We start from the raw sequence: 26685 nt of genomic DNA, 5'->3' as shown, positions 1-26685 counted from the left end.
AGGTTATGACACGTGAAAGCTGAACGAGGGCGTTTCCAGTGCTGCTGCTGCTGCTGCTGCCAGGAAATTAATTTAGAGAGAAAATATGGATTTGGCAACCTGTAACTTCACACAATCACATGCGGCTGTCATTGTTCCTGTATTTGCTGTGGGAGGGGTGGTGTCATTCACAGTTCTTGCAGATCCAATAAGGGCTGACAGCATCTGGTGCACTCTGGACCAAAGATTTTAGCAACAGATAAATACAACTTTACAGGGAAAACGAAGCTTGTCCCACTGTCAGCGAATGGTAGGTTGATTTGGATTTACAATATCGGGAAAATATTGTTCATATTTCAAACACAGACACAGGGAAGTTCAATTTACAGAATTATAAATACAGCATCTTCTGTATTTCATTTGCTTAAATGTTTTTTAATGTTGGTCAAATATTGTGAAGTCAAACAATCCAAATTTGATGCTGTACATCCATCTGCACATCCGACATAAAGAAAAAAGCGACTCATTCGAGCGAGCTGAGGTGCTGGATTTTCTGGGTAATAAGGAATAATACACCTGCATCTGATCAGTGGATCAGGACCCAGGGAGTAGCCTGCATGCATCAAAATTAGGGAGGGGGAAAAAAATGACATAATCCTCCAGAAGTCACGATGCTGAAACAGCTGGATAGTCAATTTGCACAGCCAGGGAAAAGTGCTCGATCCACACTGAGCACTGACATATAACCCACAATGTCTGCAGTATCGTCCATGTGTAAACACTTTGCTCATAGTGAAAAACAAAAGAAATGAGTAACACCACATTTAGAAGGATTTTCTCTTCAGTTCTTGTCCAAAGTAGTGAGGCATGCGTCCTCGTTCCCTCTCAGTTCGCCAGACTGCTGCTGCGGTCAACGCTTGGTCACAGGAACAGGGTGGGCAGTTATTCTGTTGGGGTGGTGGCAACCGGGCTCATGATGGGGGTCATTAAGTCCCTCACAGGAACCATAGGGCAGATGGCCTTATGGCTGTAGTACTCTACTACTTGCTTGGGCACCTCTGCCAGAACGCATTTAGCCAGGGCCGCGGGTGAAGCCTGTAAAAGAGACAGAACAGCTGGAGTTGTCAAAACAGCAGTTAAATATCGTTTTAATCCCAGATACAGAACATTTTCCGGGGACTAAGGGCACTGTTAGTACTACTTTCTTTGTTTCAGACAAATTAAAAAAGGTATGTCAATGTCAGGCATCGTATTAGAGAGTATCTGCTTTATGTGTTACTCTGGAAAGAGACTCTTTGGTCTGATCCCAAGGGATGCATAAATGTGTTTTGCATTTCAGTTAATTTGTTTTGTCTTTTTATCACGTTAATATGCACAGGGTTCAAATCTGCACTTGAAAATTAGAATGCATCATTTGAAAATCACTTTAGGTTGCGTTAAACTTGATATACATGCAGGCCTGCAAATAAAGGTGTCTAAACACATCTTGATGCTTTCTAATCCTATTCTTAAATACTGATTGATTGATTTGTATCAGCTGATAATCAGTTAACATTACAGATGGGTGACAAGTTAAACATCAGTGAGTCAGAAAGATGTTGGGCCACAACAAGCTGCCAAAACATCAATCCTTTACACATTGATTCTGCAAGTCTCTGTAACTCTTTAACAACCCTCTCCCAGATTCTCTGTTGTGTTTCGATAACAATTCTGATGTGTGTTGTCACATCAGTCCAGAAGCGTTCAGCTGGTTTGGTAACTGTGATAGACGTTGTTTTCATTTGTTAGGTTATTGGGTCCATGTTTTTCTGTTTACAGATACAGTCGTGACTCGATAATCCGACACTAAAACCTTCTTCTATGTCGGATAGCAAGGCTGTCAGATTGTCAAGACGGAGGTCCAGATACAAGGAGGGCTTGATGCTGGAAGGCTCATTAGTTGTTAATTATTGTTCATAGTTGTTATAATAATTAGTAGGGCTGGTCCCAATAGCACTTTCTGCTCTCTGGATATTCAGGCCCAATTAATGATGAATATCCAAATATTCTGCGTGGTCGGGGGACACTTCCGATGAGGTGGAAGTGGCCGGAACACACAGGCAGTACTTGGCTGCTGATGCTAGTTTAGTTAGCGCTCACACTTCTGTTTCCTCCATCGGTGGCGGCGGGGGAGTGGCAGATACGCTCCACCGTTACCATCCATGTTTACTTCTGTAAACACTGAGCACGCTCGCTGCGTGTGACGTCGTCGTGTCCTCTTCTGCGCATGCGGGACACTTTTGGGTCGTATGAAGTTCACACAGCAGATCACATACAAGTCGCATTGAACTGGAAACGTGAAGGAAGTCACAAAGAAATCCTCATTGAGCATCAAGTCCTGCAGTGTGAACGTAGCCAATCTGTGGGATTGTTCAGTCAGATAATACGCCGTCATCCTGATTGGTGACATTAAATGTCATGTCGGAGTCACAATCCAAGGCTGTCGCTATGTTAAGGCTGTTTTTAATGTGTTTCGTTCGTTTTTCCTAAAAACCTGTTGGGTAGCAGGTTTAGGATTGTTAAGGGTCGAATTATCGAGTCACGACTGTATTTGTATTTTTCAGGTCTCTCTACTAATTGTTCTGTATTCTAAATGCTTTTCAAAAAACAGGAATATGTAAATCTTTCGGTACACGAGGCGCATATTCCATAACAGCCTGCGTTATTGCACAGCTGACATGTTGCCGACTGCATGTAGCAACATTAAGAATCCAGTCTTGTGTGAGTAAATTCCTGGACCTCCTCCAGTCCATGGTGCCCATCTGTAGCACTGGCAAAACCAGCAAAAGCTGCCTGCTAACTCTTTTAAATAACAAGGGCTTGGGTTATATAAAAAAGATGCAGTGCTCATGAGCGGCCGTGGCTCAGCAGTCAGACATAGAGGGGCTGAAAGGAAAGCCGAATGACAACAAGTGAAGACTGACAGATGGAGAAGAAAAAAAAAAAAAACTGACCGTTTTGAAGTCTCTGAAGGGCACAAATTGCACAATGTCCCTGAGGACTGGCTCGCCCTTTGGTGAGCGCAGGACTCCGTCATCTCCATCCAGAATCTGCATGTCTGTGAAGTCTGCATTGCCCACACCGACGATGATAATGGAGAGGGGTTGATAGGAGCCTCGTACAATGGCTTCACGTGTGTCTGCCATGTCGGTCACCACGCCGTCAGTGAGGATGAGCAGGATGTGGTATCGCTGCGACGAGATAAGAGCTTTCACCGTGAATTAATTCTTGTTAACATTCGCCCGACATGTGGTGAAATGCAAGGACACCTCTCTGTGTGTGCTGCCGTTTGAAGGAGGCATTTGCAGGCTGTTTAGGGTAATTTTACAGCCTCCGTTGAGCAGTAAAGATTTGGCTTTTTTGGTCCAAGAAATAAGGGAAAACTAGAGCAACTACAAACCGCAGCAGCAGCAGCAGAAATCTCATGTGTGTCCATGTGTATACGAGTAAAATTAACATTAAGTGCATGTGAGCAGCACAGAACAGCGACTTGGCACAAAACACTGCAAACACTTTGGATCGCTCCAGCGTTTTGTTTGTCAGGACCCTGACTGTGTTTATGTGTTACTGATCAAAAAGACAGACTGAAATTATTACGAAGGTCGATGCAATTACAGTAGTGTGATAGTTAAGAACACAATGTCCACGCAGCCTTTGGGTAATTTGAGATAGTACACCGATAAAAGTCTTGTGTTTTTACTTCCAAAGTGACATTAGGAAAGATAAGAAACTCAGTAATTCCATTAGCCACATTTTAGCAAGAGTTCATTGGATTATTAAATCAATGAAATGGAAATATGTCCATAAGCGGTGGCATCAATACGACCCTGCACAACTTAAATCCATAATGTAAAGAATGCTAATTAATTCTGAAATGGGCTTCTCTTCTTCTTTCGCGCCGTGGGGCACTATTACTACAAACACTGAGGGGAACTAGAGGCGACTCACTCGGGGAACTCAGTGGGAAGCACAACAACAAAGCCAGTATTACATCCATATATCTCTAAAAGGGGCACTCACAGAAGCATCTTTAATGTTGCCATCGCCTGCTGCCAGCTTGGCTATCCTGTTAATGATCGGAGAGACATTGGTTGGGCCATACAACTGGATCTTAGGAAGGCAGTTCTGGTATGCCTCAACCACTCCTTGGATACCTAATCAAAGCGAGCACAGAGCAAAAACGAAGGAAACATCAATACAGTTCTCTACACTTGTCAGTAAACAAGTGACTGTGAACTTCGAGGTGCATTCGGATGACTCATTCACTGCAGTGTGGCGAATAATTACAGTATATGTGGCCGGAAAATATTTTGTTTTTCACACAATTTAGGGAAGTTTTCAGTTTGTTTCAGTTTGTGTTTTAACAACCAGTGAACTATGAAATCTAAAAATACCATTAAACTTAAAGGCTACAAAGACCAGCTATGGAGCAAATAAAAAAAAAGAGAGAGAAAGATGCACACATCAGAGGAGTTGGTTTCTGCATTAGAGCTGGATGTTATAAGTGTTGTATAACCATTTGTAATCACATGAATAGATGAAGACCTGTCGAGCGGTGTTGTGTTTTTTAGCAGATTACATATGTAAATTCTGGTGTCATCAGCATAGAGATGCACTTCACCGGAAAACTGCACAAAGCTTTTCTTTACCTTCACATTCATCATCCTCTGGGTTGAAATTAATGGCAAAGTCATGGGACACCTGTGAACGGAGACAGAGGAAATTATGAAACACTGATAATTTGGTGTTTGGTGAAAAAAAAGCTAAGCCTTCCCCATGAGAAGGCTTCATGATCATGCATCCTTTTTTCTAATCTTTCCATGTTGTTTCAGAAATAGCTGCCATTTTTTGAATCTGTGAAGTAAATGAGGTTTTGTTTTTGTTTTTTGGCATTGCTAAGTACAATTTTGATTTTTTTGTGTGTGTGTCATAAAAGTAGTTGCGACTAAAACTGGAAAACAAAATTTCAAACTGAATTTAAATGAGACTCTGTTGCTACCAGGAGGGGACAGTAATTTTCAGTGTCCACCCATCCATTATCTATACACCACTTAACCCTCACTAGGGTCGCAGGGAGGCTGGAGTCTATCCCAGCTGACTCAGGGTGAAGGCAGGTTCACCTGGACAGGTAACCAGTCTATCACAGGGCTACACTTAGAGACAGACAACCAAGCACACTCACATTCACACCTACGGACAATTTAGAATCACCAATTAACCTCAACATGTTTTTGGACTTTGTGGGAGGAAGCCGGAGAACCTGGAGAGAACCCACGCTGCCCAGGGAGAACATGGAGACTCCACGCAGAAAGCGAACCGGCGACCTTCTTGCTGCGAGGCAACAGTGCTACCATCTGCGCCACCTTGCAGCCCAATTCTCAATGTGACAATGTAACATAAAAGCAAAATCAGTGGTTAATTTGGGTGTATTTAAAGTGACCACACCTGTATGGTATTGTTTTTAACATCATTCTTCCCATGAACTGCAGATGTAAATGGCTAACTCTGTCCCAGCAGCTGTGTTGTACATGACCCCTGCTAATTGAGCCAATAAATTCAACTAAATTTTAAAGCCGAGCTGCATTTTTTCTACTCATAAAATAAATATCGGTAGTGACTTAACTTGCACATTGATTCTGCATGATAATTAGCTTCATATGTAAATGAAGGCAGGGACAATTTTTGCTAATGTTGAGTGAAAATCAGGAAATCGCAGCAAACTGACATGTTTGCTGTATTTAAAGATATTATTCTTCAAGCATCGACTGACATGTATAATGAAAGGCCACATTATAATCGTCAGCGGCGCATATCGTACATGGACACTTGACTGTGTGACACATTGGTTTGTGAACGCTCCATCCCAGTTTATCTGCTCGTATTAATACCCAGAATTCCTCACACTATGGAATAATGAGGATATAAAATGTACTATATGCTCAGTATCTGGTTTCTGAAAAGGGATTGCAGCCCCTCTTCTTTCATCCGGTACATTCTTGCCATCCAAACATCAGATAGATTTTGTTTATCTCAAAGCTGTTTAATTGGCAATAATAAAATCCCCTTCTTGATTCCTGCTGTCACAAGAAACTGTTTTTTTCCACGAGCACCAACTGTCAGCCAGATCAGTGACAACTGACTCCTCTCCAGCTGGCTATTTCTTTTTTTTTATCATCATATTTTTCTTTAATGTTATTAACAGCCTGAATCCAGTCAATTTATATGTAGATATGAGAAGCCACAATAGAAATTATGTATGTGGATAAATGTGTTGCATTGAGCCACAGCAACAACAACAACAACAACAAAAACAAGCGGTCTGGTTTTGTAATTCTTTTGACAGGTGTGTTTTACAGCAGACCTCCTTGACATGGCAGGAAACAAATCAGCGTAACCAATTACAACCACAATGGCTGTCTTCCATTCAGATGATCTAGTTGTACGGATGGTGTCGTGCACGTTGTCATGACTTACAGAGACGCTTAAAGGAACGGAGCATCTGCAGCCATTGATAATGTTCTTAGCTTCACCTGTGCTTTTCCTGCTGCTGCTGCTGCATGACAGTCGTTCATTCAACATCACAGCCTAATCTAGTCAGCGTGCCAAAGTACACGGAGGGGGGACACGAGCACAGACTGACTGGTTTTTTTTTGCCGGTCCGTTTTATCAGCGCGAGCACCGCGTCCACCTGGGGCATACTTGTTACCATGGTCACCAAATGATTTGTATAAATCACTTCCTGGACGGTCCAGTAACGGTTAAGATCATGCTAGAATCACATATGTGCTGCTTTTGAGCCAACAAGGCACAAAGGTCAAACAATCAGCTCAAGACCACTTGAAGAGGCTGCAACAAACAAAACGTACACAACAGAGTCAGTTTTAACCAAACCAAGAGAGCTAGACGTGAAAACAACCAGTTTAACTTATATCTGACACACATGGATGATATTTTCTAGATTTTAGCTTTGATTCGTGCATATTTAGTCATGGATATCCAAGGCTAAAGAGACGAGCTTTGAATTAAAACACAAGATCATATTCATTTCATCCAACATCTATACATGGCTTAATCCTCACTATGGTTACTGGAGTCTATCCCAGCTGAATCAGGGTGAAGGCAGGTTCACCTGGACAGGTCACCAGTCTATCACAGGGCTACACTTAGAGACAGACAACCAAGCACACTCACATTCACACCTACGGACAATTTACAATCACCAATTAACCTCAGCATGTTTTTGGAGGAAGCCGGAGAACCCGGAGAGAACCCACGCTGCACGGGGAGAACATGCAAACAGGAAGATCCCGGGTGTCCTCATCGGGACGCGAACCAGCGACCTTCTAGCTGTGAAGCAACAGTGCTAACCACCGAGCACCTTGCAGCCCATATTAATTTAAATGAAATGCAAAACCATCAGTTACATCCTTGACCAGAAGATAAACATCGTCAGTCTGTATTTATTCTTCGTTTCTGTTCACACTTAGTATGCATGGCACAAAATTCTGATGCAAGAGCCAGGAGAGCCCGGGTCCATCAGAGTTGTGCATCTAGTGGAAAAATGTACCTCATGACTAGTCTAATGACTTCATTAACATTCACCTGCACCACCGACCACAAAGCAGCGGCGCTACACAATAAAATAAACTTGACTCCTGCAATGCAATCACTGTCACGGCAAATTCAGAATCTAATCGTTTGTATTTACTGAGCCACAGTTTTTTTTTTTGCATGATTAAAATGATAATTATTAGAGTTCACATATCGCACACTTGGATCTTATTTTAAACACGGGCCATTCTTGGATTTATAGATTATCTGACAGTGTTTGTGTCACTCTTCACACGTCAGACGTCTCCCCGGGGCTCCATTCACAATCACTGAAGGCTTCTGGTTCTCAGAGTCCAATTTGCTTAAACAAACGCTCTCACACTTGTGAATTCTTATGTAAATTGAGCATCAACACTCGGGGGCCTTTATTTCCTTGGAACATGATATTTTCTCAAGACAAGCTGATATTTTGAGACAACGGGCTTATGAATAAAAATACACTCCGTAATTAGTTTTAAATGTGAAATTTTGACAGAATGACAAATTGTGTCATAAAATAGGTCACGGAAATCAGCTTGCTTAACGAACAGTCCCAGGGTAGTGGGAAACACCAGGCTTTGATAAGCACATGAATATACAGTGTGCATTATGCTGGTCGTGTGAAGGGAAGGTCAGCGTCTTGAACAGAATAGTGAGAAGTGAGATTGAGGCTGAAGAATAAAAACACTCACCTCGTAATTCGGAGGGATTCTGGCACCAAACCCCAAGGCTGAAAACCGCTTGTCACTGAAACGATAAGCAAATTAATCAGCCGTAAACTCGAGTAACTGCTGTTTCATTTGGGTTGCATTTTTTGACAGCGATCTGAAAAACATTGACGGCTCATCCATCTGCTCGCGTTTCCGAGGGCATACACCCTGCTTGTTTGCATTCGGTAACGTGTTAAAAGCTTGAATTACAGTTTGAAATCTGTCCCACAGTTCCTGCAGCCAGCTTTGCACCTGTTCAAAGAGCCTCCACGCACTCTTTAATCTCTCCGTTTTTCATTGTGCCGTTCATATGGGTAGATGTGGCTGTAAGAGGCTCTGCTCGGCTGGATTGTGTTGCTCCCAGTCAAAGGCCAGGGTGCACAGATTTGTAAAAAAATAACAAGGCGACTGAAACCACTCCCTGTTTGCCAGACGGTGCATTATACCTCGGACGATTCTGAGCGTGAAATGCATCCCTTATGAAGTGCCCTCAAACATGGAGCTAAAACTGGAGTGCAAGTGGCGTGCGCGCTACTTTCTGCTAAAAGTGCCACAGCGGAGTGCGAAACACTTTGTAAAACGTCGTGTCTGTCGAAACGCAGCAGTTCGTGCAATCATTTCCCTCTTATAAGAAGGTGCCGATTGTTTTTCTAAATATGCACCGCTGTCAGATGCGTGTAGTAAAAGTATTCAAATGAACTGTGTAAGACCTAACGGTGTGCTCTACGCCTGCTCTGCTGTTGATGCCTGCAGTACATAAAGGGACTACTGCAGTGATCAAAAGCTGCCCACTTAATGGCTCAATGACACATATCCTTACCAGCTCACTCTGTGTTGTTATACTTCCTTTTTTGAAAGACAGACGCTTTTATACTATGCAAAATAAAAGCAAAGGGTTGTGGAAAATAAAGAGTGTAATGTTTGATCACTTGTTTTTAACCCTTCTCCTGCAAGCTTCATATGATGGAAGGACCCCTTTAATAACCAGACACCATTAAAGGGCACACTGTAGGTACAAACAGACAACACCGTCCATTCCCCGCTTTTACTGTAATACATTACAATATGCTGCAGAGCTGTCACAACTTGTTTTCAGTCACATCAGTGATTGTTTGCCCACAGACAGCCTTTTTTTCTCTAATGGCTGCTTCTGTAATCAGAACATTTACTGTATTTTCATGCCTTTGACAAAAAAAAAACGCCCCAAATTCTCCAGCGCAGTGCAATCGCAAATAACATCGCCAGTTCAAAAGAATCTTGGTTTAGGGGCACGAAGCATTCGAGATGATGTCTTTAATTAATTTGCTGTGGACACGGTGTGGCTGCCTCAGAGGGTACACAGCAGAAATGTACAGTGTCAGGGAGCGTCGAGCTATTTGGTGAGTTGACAAGTGTTGATTGCAGAGCTGTTTGTCCAGTCATAATGGCTAATTTGGCTTTTGGGGGCAGCGTTTTCGGAGCTATCAGAAGTGTGTGATTAACTTGGATGGGTGTGGACTTACATAAACACTGGCAGAGGGATGGTTTTTACACTTTCAGTAACTCTGATGACTCTCCACAGATGCAGCTTTAGTTTGGCAATCTTTATTTATTTATTTATTTTATTTTTTATACCTGCTCTTGTTTTATATTACAGAAACCAGACAGGCTAATTTTGTTATTAATATTATTACTGCTCCTCCTCAAGGACCTTGGAGCAGATAAAGGATAATGCACGTCTTTACCCACAACCTCGCAGTACAACATTTAAAGTGGTTGCAAACCCTGACGGCAACATCCTTCAGTTTCGGGGAATTCAGTCAGAAAGACGTCACTGAATATGGTTCATGGAGCATTTTGAATGCATATTTGGATGCCACTATTATTCTGTGTTCCAAGACAGAGGGGGGGGGGGATAAACATATGAGTGCAGTTTTTGTTCTCCTTTGTGCAACCTCTCCAAATGCTCCGGCTAATGCGCCGTACCGCGTCCAGATATAAAAACACTCTAGTAGTAATGTTCCCCTGAAATTAATAGATTTCTCGTTCAATAGTTTCCTGCAGCAGATACAAACGGCACAAAAGGAGCTCCCAACTCACCTTCAACATTTACATGTTTTCAAAGTTTTTATCCATTTTTCGTCAATCCGCTGAATGCGGGCCCTACTCCCACTGTCGTGACCTTTCAAACACGCCAAGGCATGTTGCATCGATGCAAAATAATAGGAAAAAGCTAATTATGTTTGGGGTATTGTATTTGGTTTCGCAGGCTTTGAGAAAGAGTTGAGAAAGATCTTTAATGAAAATATTTTAATGGGGTTGGAGTTACTCAAGCCTAACCAATTTTACTCTGACACGTATTGTATTCCTGTTATTGTTAACAACTCAGATATAGAGAACTCATTACCGCAACCCATAGTCTCGACCAATAAATTTCCCCTCTGAGCTGTAACAGATAGATTTCTATTGCGCGGTTCATAAATGTCTTCGGAGATCATCAAGCTCAGTAGATGTATGAGACATGACGGAGCGCCAGCCCAGACTACTGACAAGTCGGTCTCATCGTGTGAATGCTGGTCCTTGTTTTCTCACTTTGTCGGCACACGTGAGGAGCCGCGGGGAGATGTGCCCGGTGTAATAGCCCTCTCAGCAAGGTAAACGAGCCTCTACCCACACAGACAAAAGCTCGTCACTCCAGCTCCATAATGCACTCCTCTGCAAGGACTCGAAAATCCCACATCACCTATGTTCACTAAAGGCTAAAAGGTTTGCTTGCCCACGTTTTTCACACCTCAATAACAATTCCAACTTGAGAGGGAAGGGCTGCCTACACTTGTAGTCACTGCTTGCCCAGAGGCGTGTTTCCATGTATGATACCGTTGTGTATCTATGTAAAAAATAATAAAGCTGCGAGGATGCGCTCCCAGTTTTTTCGGGCTACTTTTCAATGTCTCCAGTGCCATCTCTTGGATTCTATAATTAGCCAGACAGTGCTCTCCCCTGATATTCAATAGGAGGATCTGCATAAATCAGGAGTAAGAGTATTAATCCTCATCTGGCTTAGTTTTTGACAGCCGAGAGGGTCTTTCTCCAAAACAGATCCATTAATTAGCAACTCCACACATTTGTACATTGTTTGATATTTGTTCTAAACTAGAATTTAGAAAGAAAAAGAAAAAAGTGACTGAAGCCAAACTGTATGAGCAACATTTACAGAAACAGAGATTTTTCTCACATGGAAATATCACAGGCTCGACGCTGCACCTCCTCTGTCTTTACATCTGATTCTGCACCACGCGGTTGTTTCTCCAGCCATAATGCCTCCCACTCCTTCCTGAAGTGCCTGCTACCCCGGTGTCAGCCCCTATCGCTGCATGCGTTCGTCTGTAGTTCAGGGTAATGAGCCCATGCGAGCTAAGAAGGAGGACCAGTCTCTGCAACAGATGCTGAGAGGAAACTGTATCATTGAGTTATCCACAGGAGAAAGCACTCGCAGCCACCGCTGTGAGTCAAGCAACTATGACGTACGAGCCGAGCTGCGCTACTACGAACCGCATACTTTGGGCTGGAGTCCCACCAAAAACAGATGACTGGATCCTTAATCTGTTGGCTAAATTCCTCAGTTTCCACCAAATTCATTTGAAGTTGCTTTAAAAGGAAAACAAATCCCATTATCTCTGGCATGACATAGAAATCCCTTATCAGGTACTTTTTTTTTTTACTACTTTCTGCCAACACCCATGAGTGAGATCACATCTTTCATCTTTAAACTTTTTTGTTCAAGTTCTAGGGGACACCAGAAGTGCTCCTGTTTGTCTTTGAAATCTTTCCAAGGCTTGCTTAAATATCCAGTGACTCAACAGGCAAATCGCACCAGTTTGAAATGTTTATCTGATTTGTAGGTGTTGGAGCTTGTGCAGGTAAGAAATTAAAGTATTCTGATAATATGATCATAACAACGTAGCGCCACCAAGCAACATGAAAGGACGGAGACGTATAGAGGCATTTATTTGCTAAAATGAAAATCAATATGTGAGAGACGTGGCGTTCGTTAGAGTGTTTATTTTCCAATCTACTACGCTAGAATGAGTTGGAAATAAATTGCCAATTTGCTTAGAAATCGCTGCCAAAAAAGCTGTCAGCAACCGATGTCTGCGCAAGATTTAAATGCCTGTGGCTGACAGAGCATAAAGGTCACAGTGTCGTCAATCTGACTGACAGACAGACGGATGGAAATTAATACTAAAAAGATGGCTAATCAAAATGGACCATAAAGGAGCGAATCCAGGATATTGTGTCAGTGTCCTTGACTGCTTCTTCCAGGCACCATCTTTAGCCCCAGATTAGTCTCATGCATTAATAATGCCAGTAGAAGCCAAATTTGTTTGCTCTATTTTTCCCAGGTACAAACAGTTTTCTCACCCATTACTGAACAAGATAAACACCGACTTACCAACACGATAACGATTATGAACTGTATTTAAGCTGCGAGTTACAGCCGCTTTTCTTTTTTTTTTTAAACAATGTGAAGCTCAACTGTGAGGAAAAAAAATTAAAATGCAAAATACATTTCGGTGCAAAAAGCTGCTGGTCAACAGTTCACTTCCATCAGCTTGATGGCGAGCAGAAGTACAAAAAGCTGCAGGATTCGCTTCCATTCGGTTTCGCCATCATTTCCATTACAGTCTTTTTCGCTGCTTCACACGGAGCAGCTCATTTCAGCCGGAGAGATTCTGCTGCGATGGCACGCAAGAAGCACTCTGCAGCTTTATGACACCGACAGCCCCTGTAGGCACCAAAGAGCCTTTTTTTTTTCTGAGGAACCAGAAGATTGACAAACCTGTCGTAGTCTTGACAGATCTCGCCGACTGCTATCAGAGCCTTCAAGTACTCGTTGGGCTGGTATGGGTTGATGTAGTGCAATGAGCAGCTGTTCCTGGGGTCTCCGTTGGAGGCTGTGAAGTCAATGGCAACCTGGTAGGAAGACATTCCAAAGTGCACAACATGAATAATATGATAGAATCCGTTCTGCTTTTGCCACTTTGCAAAGACTTTTTCTTGTTTGCTTATGATATTACAAGCGCTCATGAGAAAGGGAGCCTGAAATATGACTAATGGCAGAATAAAGTGCTGATCGGAGGTAAGAACTTGCTGTTTTATTTTTTACACCCACGTAGACTAAAGCAGCTCCCGTACACTGTAGATCCAGGCTTTTTAAGCAAGGAGGAGCTGCATCCACAGCGGTCCTCACAATTAGTATTCATAGCTCCAGTCATCCAGCTAAAGATCAAGAGCAAGAATTACAGAGGGCAGACCAAAGGGCACGAGTTGAGAAAGTTAAAATTTATTCCATGAAGCTGCCTACAAAAAACAGAACGGACTGTACACAAAGACAAAAACACCAAACGGCTCATCTACCATCGGTGTGATCTACGTGTTGATTGCGCTTTGTGGATCATTTCGCTCAACTAAAGCCGCAGCAGTCACGATGACAACGAAGCGTCGCTAAACACGGACTGTTAAATTTACCGTAAAGTGAATTTGGCATCCTCCCATGATGTAATCTAAGAAGGAGTACACTCTGTGGAGCTGCAAAGGAAGAAAGAGAGAGAGAGAGAAAAAAAAAAAAGATTTCTGTCAGGCGAAACCTCAGAAGTGATGTTTGGGTGGGAGGGCAAGCGCTCAGCTGTGTTGTCAGAAGCATCGGGTCATTAAAACAGAATTAACTCAACAAATGTGTTGACTGTAAAGGGTAAAGATGAAGACGGCGATGCATCTCGTCAAAGCAGCGGAAACTAAAAACTGAAATTTTTCTCATTTAGACGGACGGCTACCAAGACATGAACAGAGTAAACAAGCAGCTAATACTGAGTTAAACACTCCCTTCAGTGAGGCCTGCTCCAACAGACATGACATGTTTCTGCAGCCGATTCCTACCTTAAGGTCAGTGAGGATGACAACTCCTGAATTCTTATAGTTTCTCTTCTTCTGCTTGTACTTGGGGTTCACGCAGTCCCACGACACCTGAAACACAAAGCGAGTCAGAGACAAAGCACTGAAGCAACAACTTATGGCGTTCAGATGATGTGAAAGCAGGCGTGACATTTGTTTGGGCTGCGATGGATTTCGGCGGAGCAGAAAGCGAGGCATATTGGAGACGGATGAAACGGTTGCACGGCTGTATCTCCTCCGCTCTGCTCCGCCTTTCCATTCACTGACCTTATTTCCACTGGAAATTTTCTGCATTTCCCTGAACGTGGCATAGAACTCGCCGATGAAGTCGTGCTTCCCCCTGGAGTCATGATCCCACACGAGGCACTGTGGCACACACAGAGAACGCTGTTTACTACATTCGACAGCATATTTACTGTATTTCCTTCGATAGCAGCTGAACATCTTTTTATCATAAGTCCATATATAAATCACAGTGGGACTTCTTCTTTGCTCTGCCCAGTTTTCTGACAGCAGCTGAATCAAAGTGGTCGTGCAGTTTCTGACTCACTGACACCTGTAGTTCTTCACCCACGGTTCTTCAAGGTTCTCTTACCTTGAGCTTCCGGTCTTCGTCACAGCTGCACAGGGATATGAGGGACACTTTGAAGGGCTCCCACACTGGATTCAGGTTGTTTTTAATCACCTATCAGAGCAGGAACACGTTACATAGGAAGCTTAAAAAACGCATTAACAGGTGGCGATGGAAGTCGAGAGGGAACTGCGGCGAGCTTACCTCGGTTCTGTGCACAAGCTGTTCGGTTTCGTCGTCGTTGATTCGATAGATTTCCATGAAGGGGTCTGACTTGCTGAAGAGATCCTGCAAAAAAAAAATGGAGAGTAGTTTACTGTCTTTTAATGGGAGAGGTCCCTGGAAAAAAAAATGGTGTATAGGAAGGATCAGAAGCCTAATGAATAAAATATTTGTTGTGGTAGCATTATGTAAAATGTTTCTCGTTTTCTTTTATCGCTGTGTTTATTCAGGAACTCTTACTGAGACCAATTTAACCAGAAACTAATGAACATGCAGCATAACCCTCGCCACTGTGGGTTCTTATTTCATTAGGCTGATTAAAGCTAAAGAGATTGTGTTTGTCAATATTTAACATGAGGCTACGATGAACTCCGGCGTTTAGGTTATTTCAGCGTGTGACTGGGGCTCGACCAGATGACTCGCTGGCTACGAGAGGAATCTGAAATTTGCACAAATGGCTGTTGACACTGATTTATTACTGCTGATTGCAGAAGGAGAAGTAATTATCTCTGTGATTAAAGGTCAGGGAGGCACAGGCACAAAATCTGCAGCACAGCATGGTGATATTTTGGGACTTATCAGTTCAGAATTGGGAATATTTTACAAGCTTGTAAACTCATGCCATTCCCTAGTTATTGCATTTTTTTCTTTCCCCTACTCGACCACTGACCTTTTTCCTGAGTAAATAGCGTTATTGACTTGATATTTCCTCTCATATAGGCTTTTATGCACTTTGGAAATATCTTTATTGGTTCCTTCAACCAATATTTGAAGTCCACGAACGGTAAATTTGAAGTTTATTTCGTGACTTTTCATCCACAAAATGCGACAAACCAGCTCCGGCGTTGGGGTTGCTGCTAACATCCTGCATTCAAATCAACTCGTGTCCATCTACATCGTCAGTGTTAAAAGAAAACACCTTTCCTAACTGAAAACGTGCAGCATTCTTTACGGTTATTTGCGGTGGCCTTAAATCTTCCCCTGAGCCTCAAGTACGGGCGTCTGAGAGCAGCGGCAACACTGATTATTTAGGTCAATTGATTCTTCAGGGAGAAAAACAAATAATCACTGTGTGTGTGTCTGCGGTGGTTGGGTGGGTGGGTGAGAGGGGGAGGGAGGTTCTGTGTACACCGAATGAGACAGTTAAGGATGCATTTCCCGCCACATTAGCCAGATACATCTCCTCAGGGACGGGAGGGAGGGAGGGGGGAAAAAAAAAAAAGAGAGAGAGAGAAAAAAAAAAAAGAGCTGTAGCATCCTCTCTTTGTTGCCATGGCAACCGCTAGCCAGTGGCATCGGCGGCATTGACTGACGAGACACACATGTCAAAATTCAATCCGGGGCTAACAATAACATTAATGCCAATCAGTACCAGCAATCTGTGGCATCGCATAATTAATCGTCGTGTTTACCGACATCTATATGGTGACCTTTCGGTATTTACAGCAGGTCGAGGTGATAAGGCTGAAACGCAGCTAATTAGAAACAGCTCGTCTTCTGTTATCTTTGGCAGGTGAATTGCTGGATGCAAATGGTCTGTCACAGCTAATTTGCATTGTTTAAAAAAATAATAAATCTTTGCAACTTGACAAAACACCCAATCGCTGATCAGATCTGCTCTCGTAGTTTTAAGGAATCTTTATCATGTTGAGTAGGTAAATGGTCTGCACTTATTCATACACCAGTGGCGCCATGCTAGCTGCTGCCTGCCATTGGGAGCAACTTCAGGTTCAGTGTCTTGCCCAAGGACACTGTGGAGGGGATCAAACCACCAACCTTGCGAATGGAGGACATCCTGCTCTACCACCTGAGCCACAGCTGCCCAGGTCTGTCGTAGGGTTTGTCTCACCTGTTGACAGCCACCATTCATCCTTACAGACATATCGTTTGAGCTTTACGGCCAAACTTTCTGTTTTGTTGTGTGACCAGCAGCGGTGAAGGTAGCCGGTGGTCACGACAACTTTGAAAATGAGAACAAACATATTGGACGTCTGGAGATTAGACTCCAAATTAATGTTTTGTTGTTCGTCTGCCGTTTGCTAATCAGTAAAGTCAAACGGTGCCTTTTAAAATAAACTCAGCGCCAACACACGTACTTTATAACCAGGGTTTTAAATAAGTTTGATAGCTTGGAGGTATTCACTGACAATTTAGTTCGACACCAACCCCAGGAACTGCGTGAAGCTCCATCCTCACTGCTGAGCTCACAAAACCGCCAACTCTGTGCAAAACCAGCTGATTTCTGAATGTTAGCAACATAAAACACAACATGTACAGTCGTTATAACGTCTATAATAATATATGCTGTGTTTAAAGATGACTCACTCTCTACTCAGTCCGCTCCCTTGTTTCCTCTCTAATATAAAGGGAAAAATGAAAAACAAACATTCAAATGATTGCTGATTTACCAGCGACTCTCTGCCCTGCCATCCCACTCCGACAGAACAGAGGAAGCAGAGGAAATGTTATTTCTAACCCTTCATTAGTGATAGCAAACACTGCTCACACCCATGTTTGTTGTTGACTTGTTTGCACAGATGGTGCGAAAATGAACCAGACTTCACCGATAATACCAAACTAAACTTCTCGCAACCAGACCTCGAGCTTTGCTGCTTTATTCTGACCAAGTTACGCACACAGCATAACATTAGGAGGAGGTTGTTTTCTCGAACGGGAGGTGAAATTGTCCGTGCGTGCGAACACCGTCGCTGTCTATCATCTTCTGCATCGAGCTTTCATGCCAAGGGGCTGCTGTACCAAATAAGCTGCCGCAGTGTTTGTTCAGAGTAAAAAAGATGAACACTTCGGAGCCTCTGTGGAACATGATTACACGCCAATGCTTCACAAGTAACAGTGATTTATTTGAATGCGCAGAAACCTCAGTGGCAATCAGTTCACTTTAAACAAAGCAAGTGGGTGGCTTCCCCCGGTGCAGAAACTCACCGCTTCCAGCAGCAAGCTGCATATATGAAGGAACTAATCACAAGCAGGAGAAGATGTAACAAGCATTTCTGTTTTATTTACTCCGGTAGGTGTCCGGTTCAATTTCACCGTCAGAGCAGCTGTAAATTTAAAACTGCAATTTTAAAAAAAAATAAATGTAGAGGCTGTCAAAGATGTACATTTTTCTCCCAACACCGCTGGGAATCAAGGGCAATCTGTGGGTTTGGAATCCTAAGGCTTGTTCCTGGGAACATGGTGTGACTTGAGATCATCAGAGCTGTAACTAGATGTAAGCTCCCGCTGTCTTTTTGATTGAAATATGCCTTCAGCAAAGTTTGACATGCCGTGTGAGACCAGGAGCAGCTAAGGTCAGTAATATGCAGCCTTAAAGTGGTACCCTAGGAATTCAATAAGTCATAACACACATTTCACGTGACTGTTATGTTTAACAATGACTAATGCACGTTACATTTCTCCCTCTCTCTACTTAAATAATGTTCCTATTGATTTGTAATGAAACTGAAAAGCGATCCCTTTCACGTGCACGATGTAAAGGCTGGTGAGGCGCTGTGGAAGCTTTCAGAGGCTAACACCATGACATCAGTGGCATCACATTACTACTACTCTCATACCTTTCTAGTGCTTCTAGATGTCTAATAAAAACAAATGTGTCGGCATTTCCATCACAAAACGTGCGTCCTCCTCTCACCTTATCATCCAGCTTCTTGGCTCGGAAGGAGAGCTCCACGTATCCGTTGTTGCCAGAAATTTCCTCGGCGTGCACCTGGAGGGAAATAGGATTTGTCAGGAATGTTTCGGCGTTCTGCATAAACAAATATCGACTCAGAAACATAACCTCAAAGCTCACTAAAGCTAAAGTTGGGACTGAAACTAACAAATTCAACCTTGTGACGGGTGGTTTGGGTGCCACGGTGAGCTTCTGAAGGTGGACATTATTCGCCAGTATTTTGACTAAATTAAAGCAATTAGTGATTTGAAAAATGACTGTGTTCCCGTCTAAAAGTGCCCTGGAGCTAGATTCCCAAATGGTTCGACGGTACGGCCGCTACCTGGCGTGGCAGCTTCCGTCCATTAGTGCACGTGAATGGGTGAATTAACAGGCTTTTTAGATAAAAGCTTCTAAAAGCCGTATAAATACAGTCCATAATGGCTGACGACGGATAGATTTACACCTGGAAGTTACACTGCAATCCACAGTTTAATACCTTTGCTGTTGGAAATATTTACACAAATGATCATTCAGTGTGAGAAATTCTCCTAAATATAAACATCGTAATTTAATACTGATCATCCTTGTCGTTATATTCGTGGTGTTTTACTTTCCTTTGCAGGGACACTTTTTTTGTTTTTTTTATTTCCTGCACACCTGTCTACCAGGTTTGCATTTAAAACAGACAAGATTCGACCTTTCTCTTGTAAAAAAGCAACTTTTCCCGTCGCATTATGGGGAGCAGTTAACGTAGATCATCTTTAAAGTGGCTTTTACTTGGCACTGGATTGCTCGACACACGCACAGCACGAGAGCGGAACAACCCATTAGCCAAAAAAAACTGGATGCCTCCATTGCCACGGGTTATTGTCTCAGCTTGTGGACTTAACTTTTAATGGATGTTGGGAAAAGTTTCAGTGGAAACAGTGAAGGTGCGTATCAGGTTCTTCCCAGAATAGTTTTGTTTCGTCGGACTTGCGACAAAATAATCAAGATGGTCATTATTAAGAATCAAGCCCTCGGCTGCTCCCTCGGCGCTGTCCGGCCCACTCGCAGACGTTTGTTCTCGACTCCTCTGTAGGAAACTGACAGGAGCCTTACATCAAACCGCCAGAGCTGTGGCTGCAGAGCGAGCGTGGCCGGGGCCAGACGAAGCCTGACAGTGATGACTGGCAAAGTAGGAAACTTGTGTGTTTTATCTGACAGCTTGTCCTGACAAGCACCAGGAGCAGGTAGAAGTCTTTGTTAAAAAAAAAAAGAAAGGCACAGACAGAAGGAGTCTCTTAAAATTCTCTCCTCGTAGGCGCTGAGATTTTGGATGAAGGTTACGTGTTTACAACAAGGTCAGGGATTCGGCATCTACTTGTTAGTTGTATGGTTTCACCGTGAGGCGCACCTCCCCTGAGCTGAAGGGGACAGGTGCTCGCTGGTGGTCGAAAAGCAGCCAAACGTTGGTTGTTTTTGTTTCCCCGCTGATGTCGGTCAGCAGCACCGGCTGTGACACGCAGACGGGCTGTACTTCTGGATTACTGCTGCTCAAAACCTGTCCTCCGTTTTCAGATCTATCTCCGTTAAGTCTGAAGGATAATTTAGACTCAGAATGACTACCACTTTCTGAGGGTACAATTATCCCTCATCTCCATCACAAAAGTTCAGAAATCCTCTTTTAAAAAATTCAGAATGAGACACTTCTCCTCCTCTTTCTAACTTCACAACTTCACAACCGTCACTTGAGTTTTCTTCAGTATAGAAGTCGTGCAGCGACACATTTATGGAAACAGGAACTGCTAATAGTTATATTTGCATATATTTAATGAGCTCAAATTGTAGCCCACGGCAAAACTAACTCGTCTCAATTTTGTCTGAGGAAGGATCCACATGGAGAGAATTACTGAATAATTACCCAACGCCTGATACCTGGTGCATTACCTAATCCAGCTTCTGTGCATTAGCTAATGCATCGTGGGGGTGAACACGGACAAATATGTGCTTTCAAAATTTAGGAGCTTCAGTTAAAAAAAAGACGATTTAAAAAAAAAAAAAAGCAAGCAAACCAGAATCAAAAGGTACGCGATTACAAATGCAATTAAAAATGAAGAAAGAGAGATTTTAATGCCATCCTGTGTGGGCAGCCACAACAAGGTAAGTAAGGCCTGCACATAATTATTTAGATTTGTGTGGATGAAATGGTCAGAAAATCCCCCTTTACTGTTATCCCGAAGACCTTCAGTAGTGCCTTGCTGTTGGCGCCTTTCCTGAATAACGTCTCGCTCCAGAAAAAGATTAAATAACAAAGATTTAGGATGACTTTGTCTTTAACTTCCTCTGTCCAAACACAGGTTCAGATTTCACCCCGAGTCATGTCTGTATGCAGAGAGCGAGGAGAATATATGAGGAAAAGTTTCCTGCTCTCATTTGGATGAGTGCGACTTTACACGAGCCAAATATGCAGCTGATGGGTCCAAACACGGGAACATCTGTCCTGCATGAGAAAATCCAGCATTATTGATAACAGGGCTGTCAGACATCCACGGGCCCCGCAGCCTCTTGTCTGCCATAAATTCATTAGAAGAAGTGGAGGCTCTCTTGTGTTTTTCCAAACGAGGTAGAGCGGTTACAGGCCTGAGTGGAGAGCCGCATGATTAAGCTTGTCATGTTTTTAATATGCAACCACCACTGGCTTGTTAACTGTAAGATGGCAGTTAATGAAGCAGCAGCTCCTCTCTTCCACATCCGACACATGATACACATGCATCACTTCTTATGGATTTTTTTTTTTTTTTTTTGCCTCCCCCGTGGGTGCATTTGCATGATTAGCACGAATAGCGTCCTATTACACTAAAGAGGGACACCGCCGTATAGAAAGCGTTCATGTCTGCTTTCATCAACCTGAAACCATTCTATAAGCGGTGTTGTCAACTTTACTGCTACTGAAGAGAAGCTGTTTTCTTTCGTTTTTTTTCTCCAATTAAATCAGGTTAAAAATATTCAGATAGACACAGAACACCATAAACAGAATGTCGGTCCATTATGGCGCCTAAGTGTGAACTGCTGTGGGACTTGGAGGGGAGAGAGAAAAGAATGCAGAAATCTTAATGCTTTTCCCCATCGATCTGCCGTCCATTATTTCCCTCAGCTCCTCCACTTTCTCCATGTCCAGACAATTTCATTCGCCAGAGCGGTGAGGTCATGAGCACAATGCGAGAAACCTACTGTGATGGTGGATTTTCCGGCATATTTCCCATACTTCAGCAACAAAGGCTTCACCATCTTCTTCTGGGCCACAATCTGCAAAGAGGAAGATAAGCAATGACGTTGGCCTTGAGACCTTGAGCGGTAAAGAGCACCGTGCAGGGACCTGAGTCATCAGGCGTCAACCGTTTACTCTGCAGAGACACGTAGCAAGCGTACAGCATCAGGTAGATTTACTACACGGAGGAAGACGACTCTGCATGATTTAGTCGTTTTAAGCGGAAGGTTTTATTGCACGAGACAAACGGAGCTTAAACTCAGCCCGCCATACATCAGGGTATTTGGGAAAACAACTGTCGCTGCAAATCAATAAAATGGGCTGGCAAAGACAAGCCTACCTGGCCGAGAGTGCACTCCACGCCTCCCAGGAAGTCGTCGTCGCGGGTGCCGATGCTGTGAGTGCCGTGGATGTCGTAGACTTCAAACCGCAGCTTCTGAACCTCCTCGAAGTAGTAATCCAATAAGAAAACCTTCCCAAAGACCGGGTGCAAGTTGCTCTTGATCACTTCTGTCCTGTCCAGCTGTGAGGGAACACACTGAATGAGACTCTGCACGCTTCTATCATATCTATTTAAATGTTCCAATATTCCTTATCATTATATGTGTCATTAAAGCAACGGCTGACTGCAGGGAAACAAGGTTTTTCTTTCTTTTCTTGCATTTTACAGGATAAGTCAGGAATATATAACTTGCAGCATATTCGACTTCCCGCTTTTTTTTCTTTTTTAAAATGGAAAACCAACGTATATGGAAGCAAATGTTATTATGTTCCGTCAAGGGGATGATATGAGAGACGATTGGAGGACTCTGACATTTAATCTCAGCGTTAAAGGAAACATCCACGCTTGTCTTTGACTGCCTGACAAGGAAAAGCTGAGCTCTCCGAGGCCCCATCTGCTCGTGATGTAGGATTTAGCTCTGACACAGCTCCATGAACATTTCTATGCTGCCCAATTTGTCACAAGGACAAATCATCATTGAGCATGATATTTAAGTCTACGGAGCTTTATATCATTAAATAATGACACAAAAAAGGTAAACACACGCAGCCAAAAATAAATAACAATCCAGACTGCAGTATTTGTGGAGACATGCTGTATTTTTGTTGATGTTTCGTGTACGGTTGGGAGTTAATCTACGAAGACTGTGTGCCACAAGAAAGGGACAAAAAGGCCCATTGAGGGGGCATCATCTGGAGCTGATCTATTGCCAGCAAATGAGCGCCTGAGAGGACTTTGAGTGGTCATCCAAAGCGCAGCCACACACTTCAGCACCCTTTTGTCCGGAGTCCAAAGTCATTTCTTCACTGTCAGTGGAGCAGGACCAGATCTCGTGTCATGATGACTTTAGAAATTGGTGACAGCGCTTTCTTGTCTCTCATTTCTCGCTTTGGTAGAGATAGAGTCTCGATCAGATAAAGGCCTGAGCCGGGCTTCCCATTATGCTAAAACAACGGAGCGGTTCAAACGAGAGGCGCCATTTCTGCACCATACACGAAAAATATTATGCAGCTAATCTACAAATGAAAGAACAAAGATGGAGCATGTATCTTAGCAGATGTTGGTGCACCGGCAGCTCCTCGTCGTAGGTTATCTGGGCCTTTTCAACTGGGCTGGGATGAACAGCATTTCACCAAAAGATTGTGCACCATTTTGTGTTTTGAGGATTGAATTTATTCCAGAATATCAGGAGGCAAAAGTACATTTTTTCCTATGCAAGCAGCTACTTTATGCCTGCTGAATCTCTTGAAGACTTTTATGAATTTTTATGAATAACATCCCAAATTGAATGCTGATACGTAGGAGTAGTATCTTACATAAGTTCTTCTCTTGCACTCTGCGGTATATTAACGCAGTGAATGACGGCTTTTCTTTACCACGTCAAGGTCTGCGCGGAGCTGTGGCGCTCTCCTTGAACAAAAGCATCATTTTACAACACTTCATTCACTTCGTCTCTTTTTGCAGATGCCTTTGGACAGATGTGTCGAAGTCAACGGCCATTTTTAGCAGCGCCGAGTGTTGCCAAGTATGTTTGGCACCACCGGTGACTGTGAAAGTTACACAACATGACCGATATTATTGTCCTCCCCATTCAGCGGATGGGGGCGTCGCCGTTCCACAAGAAGCCATTCACATTGTGGTTGGATTGTTTCATTGTGGGAAAAAAAAAAGGGTGATGAGTCAGAAAAACTTTGCAGTGAGCCCTCCCTCTGAAGGGGAACAAAACAGCAAGATGCCTCCCACCTGTATGGAAGCATCTGCTCACTGCAACCCGTCTGCAAACTGCACCGTAAAGCCTGAAATGTCAAATTTCTCAGCGCTTGTTTCGTGCATTTCACTGGTTTTCTATCAGTTTGCGTGCTAAAGAAGGCCACGTGTCCAAAACATCTGGGGATTTTTGGTGTTAAGCATTCATCAATCATCATTTTAGTCTAAATAAATAGACTTTTTGTCACAGCTGTAAATAACTAATCAAAGTAGTTTTCAACAATAATAATCAAAACACAGGGAGCAGTGGTTGTTCTGGAGTTTCTATCATACACAGGCAAACAATACAACAAAAAAACTACCAGCTAAGACTTGGCCTCGTCAGCCTCATTTACCCCGGTTTCTCTTCCTTGCCTTGTCTTCCTCTCATCGTGCCATCTGGATGGACAGATTTGGGATGAGTCTGTTTGTTGATGAAAGCTAATCAGAGCTACGTAGGATAGGTTTGTGCTGAAGTCTGTGACGCCTGTTTATTGTTGGTGTGGGGCCAGAACTATAAAGAGGATCCCTGACATGGGAGATTAATTTGTGAAATCACTTCCTCCAGGTGGGATGAGCATTATCCACGTAGCTTTATCATAACAAGCCCGTGCGGCTTATGGTTGGATATCGACGGAGAGATCAGGCTGGGAATTAACTCATTACCACCGGAGCACGTGGGGTCCAGTCTACTCAGAAGGAAGACAAATGGTGGAGACTATCTTCGCCCCACTTCTAAATTTGTCTTCAGGAGCGAACAGGTGACGAAATGGGGGGATAATGAAATAAGTTCAATTAGCACTTGCAAGTCACAGGGGCCATCCACAATGAGCTCAGAAAAGAGACAGATATGGCGGGGATATGAGTGGGCTCTGCTTCTTACTCAGCCGTTGACGTAAGTAGACAATTTGTACGAGGAGTGGTTCCTCCCAACGCCGAGGGATCTGACTGTCAGAGCTGTCAAGGCTGGGGATGAATTGATGGATAGATAGATGTTATATTGCACCGTGTGTCATAATCTGCGTTATTTGGTATCATATGAGTTTGCTTCAGTTACCGTTTCTAAAAATAGGCGCTTATACGTTCATCACGCGACGCTGCTGCTGAACCCGGGTCAGTCATCTCACGTTAACAACCTCCTATCAAATTAAAACCAAGAAAGAAAGAAGAAAAAAACCTCCACAGCCCCCGTCAGCAGCAAAGTGCTTTTAATCATCCTAAAAATAGCAATCTCAAGGTTCTCCATTCGTATAGCCCAAACAGCACAGTGAGCATCTTCAACAAATGGCTCCCATGTGGCAGAAAACTGGCAGAGTTACAGTTAATTATTATCTCCCATTTCTCTGAAAAGGGAGCTTTTTTTTTGTTCGATGGAGGGTTGGGAGACGAGGGGGGGGGAGAAGGAAAAAAAAATCGATATAATTAGATGTCCTCTGCCACACTTTAACACATCCTCTACTTAATAGAGACCTGTGTTTTGGCTTTCCCTCGTGAACTAAATGACTTAATTAACAGGGAAATGAGAGACCTGGTGTCTACACTCCAAATCAGCTTGGGACCAATCCAAGAAAGTACACATTTGCAGCTGGAACACAACCCATCGTGCTGCTGTTTGTAGGCAAAGTGAAATACACATAACGTGAGTCCTACAGGGCGGGCAACGCAATCTGTTTGCTAAATTATCGAATTGTGGAGACAAGACAAATGTTGACTGCGAACGTATACTCCATTTTCTAATTCCGAGCCAGACAGCTGTTGTGTAAGCCGGGATCGCTTCCAAACAGCTGCAAGTTCACCTAACCATTAACAGATTTATCTCCCTGGTTGATCTTGTATGACTACACAGATTTTGGAATAACTGGAGTGAGAACAGAGCATCAAGCCCAATCTATAGCATTTCACACATCGCCAGGGTTTAATCCTGAAAATCTGAACCTTGCCAAGAAGTTGTAATAAAGAAAAAGGGGAGCAGCTATATTCAGAGTCTCTCTGTGCAATTATTTAACCATTAAGAAAACATGTTGCGCGGATCACCTCGAGGTGCCGCGTTTGAGTAATTTGAGCTTTATTCATGTTCGAGTCAAGGCACATGAAATATTGGGCTTAATGATTCAGATGAATAAAAGATGTTTGATTGATTTCTAAAGGCTGCATATAGAACTGCTGGCTGAGGAGCTATCAGGCACACTTTTATCCCCCTCCCCAAAGGCTCGACTGTACATTTGTGAGAAGAATGAAGAAGAAGAAGAAGAAGAAGAAGAAGAAGAAGAAGAAGAAGAAGAAGAAGGGGGGCCTCACCTCTGTCCACTGTCCATTGGTCTGCACCATGAGTATGACACAGGGGTCCGACTTGTTCAGCGTGTCTCGGTCCAGCAGAGACTTGCAGGACACACGCAGCTCTACTTTGCAGACGCAGGCGGCCGGACCGCTGAGGCTGGTCGCAGGGGAGGTGGCCTCCAGAACGTCATTCAT

General features: G+C 43.3%; 1 protein-coding gene across 1 annotated transcript; it reads right to left on the bottom strand.

Annotated features, from left to right (window-relative positions):
• Window positions 1–921: 921 nt before the first annotated feature.
• Window positions 922–26685, bottom strand: cpne7 (copine VII). Its single transcript, XM_008288186.1, has 15 exons — window positions 26512–26685; window positions 22306–22488; window positions 21929–22003; window positions 18695–18769; window positions 15025–15108; window positions 14845–14934; window positions 14517–14615; window positions 14235–14321; window positions 13827–13886; window positions 13138–13271; window positions 8301–8355; window positions 4668–4719; window positions 4039–4172; window positions 2973–3209; window positions 922–1074 (listed from the first exon to the last, which is right to left on the bottom strand). The coding sequence occupies exons 1-15, from the start codon at window positions 26683–26685 to the stop codon at window positions 922–924; spliced, it is 1692 nt and encodes a 563-aa protein (XP_008286408.1).

This window comes from Stegastes partitus, unplaced genomic scaffold, assembly GCF_000690725.1.
Source record: "Stegastes partitus isolate 25-593 unplaced genomic scaffold, Stegastes_partitus-1.0.2 Scaffold545, whole genome shotgun sequence".
NCBI lineage: Eukaryota > Metazoa > Chordata > Actinopteri > Pomacentridae > Stegastes > Stegastes partitus.
Note: the sequence above shows the minus strand (reverse complement) of the source record. Positions and strands in the feature narration are given on the sequence as shown.